This window comes from Apis laboriosa, unplaced genomic scaffold (genome assembly GCF_014066325.1).
Source record: "Apis laboriosa isolate Shangri-la unplaced genomic scaffold, ASM1406632v1 scaffold11_cov152, whole genome shotgun sequence".
NCBI classification, from domain to species: Eukaryota; Metazoa; Arthropoda; class Insecta; order Hymenoptera; family Apidae; genus Apis; species Apis laboriosa.
This window is the reverse complement of record NW_025221020.1, coordinates 227,272-228,708: the sequence shown is the minus strand read 5'-3', so window position 1 is coordinate 228,708 and position 1,437 is coordinate 227,272. Positions and strand designations below refer to the sequence as shown.

General features: G+C 48.2%; 1 protein-coding gene across 3 annotated transcripts in view; it reads left to right on the top strand.

Moving 5' to 3' along the window:
• Positions 1–1,437, top strand: part of LOC122719414 (trehalase) — a 9,616-nt gene that overhangs the window by 2,913 nt on the left and 5,266 nt on the right. For 2 of the 3 annotated variants that reach the window (XM_043945186.1, XM_043945200.1), the window contains exons 4-5: positions 177–730; positions 823–1,070. In XM_043945186.1, the coding sequence (XP_043801121.1) occupies positions 177–730; positions 823–1,070 (802 nt within the window). Of the gene's footprint in view, positions 1–176; positions 731–822; positions 1,076–1,312 lie in introns of all 3 variants that reach the window. The other variant, XM_043945192.1, reaches the window with a different exon arrangement.

Sequence of the window (1,437 nt, the reverse complement as noted above, 5' to 3'; positions counted from 1 at the left end):
TCTCTCTCTCTCTCTCTCTCTCTCTCTCTCTCTCTCTCTCTCTCTCTCTCTCCTCTCGCTCTTTCAAATCCCCTTGGACGAGATCGCGTCTCCTCTCCCTCTTCCTCCTCCTCCTCCCTTATTCGAATATTCCAACTCTTGGACACCCCGTCATCTATCCTATTCTTCTTCTTCAGGTAATCTGACCAACTTGAAAACGAGGTACATTATCCCGGTCGATCTGAACTCGATAATATATCGGAACGCGGTGCTGCTGGCACAGTACAATCAGAGGATGGGAAACGAGTCGAAGGTGGCGTATTACCAGAAAAGGGCGGCCGAATGGAAGAAGGCGATCACGGCGGTGCTGTGGCACGACGAGGTCGGCGCATGGCTCGACTACGACATGTTGAACGACATAAAGAGGGATTACTTCTATCCGACCAACATCCTCCCCCTGTGGACCGATTGTTACGACATCGCCAAGAGGGAGGAGTACGTGTCCAAGGTGCTCAAGTATCTGGAGAAGAACAAGATAATGTTGAATCTTGGCGGTATACCGACCACGCTCGAGCACTCGGGCGAGCAATGGGATTATCCCAACGCTTGGCCACCACTTCAATATTTCGTGATCATGGCGTTGAACAAGACGGAGGACCCGTGGGCCCAGAGGCTCGCCTACGAGATAAGCGAGCGATGGGTTCGAAGCAACTACAAAGCGTACAACGAGACGCACAGCATGTTCGAGAAGGTAATATTGATGATTATACGGACGGATGTAATCCCGATACGTTGCCACGTTGCCGCTCGCCAACTCGGTTACGCTCGATCGTTTTTTCCCAGTACGACGCGACCGTCTCGGGCGGGCACGGGGGCGGTGGCGAGTACGAGGTCCAACTAGGTTTCGGTTGGAGCAACGGGGTCATCTTGGACTTGCTGAACAGGTACGGGGACAAATTGACGGCCGAGGATCGTTTCGTGGCGACCTTCCATTCCAACTCGACCCCTCAACCGGTCGTCGTCTCGACCGCCGGCCAAGTGATGACCGGTATTCTCGCCCTCGTCATATCCTTGGCCGCAGGATTTATCGGGTGAGGTGAGTCGTTTATCGTCCGTCCCCTGTATATATATATATATATATATATATATATATATATGTATATATATGCATATGTATATACATATATATACATATATACATATATACATATATATACGTATACATATTATATATATATGTATGCATATGTATATATATGTATATATATATGAGTTTCGTTTCGCTCGTCGATACGATAAACCAACTTCTCCTCCATTTTGCTTTATGTTTCAGATATCCTTGCTTGCGCCATTTCTCGCACCTGTTCGTCTATCTATCGGTCTATCTGGGAGAATTTTTTTGTGCCAAGCGTGCACAAAAACGCCGATCTCGCTTTCTCTCTTTTTTCTCCGTTTCTC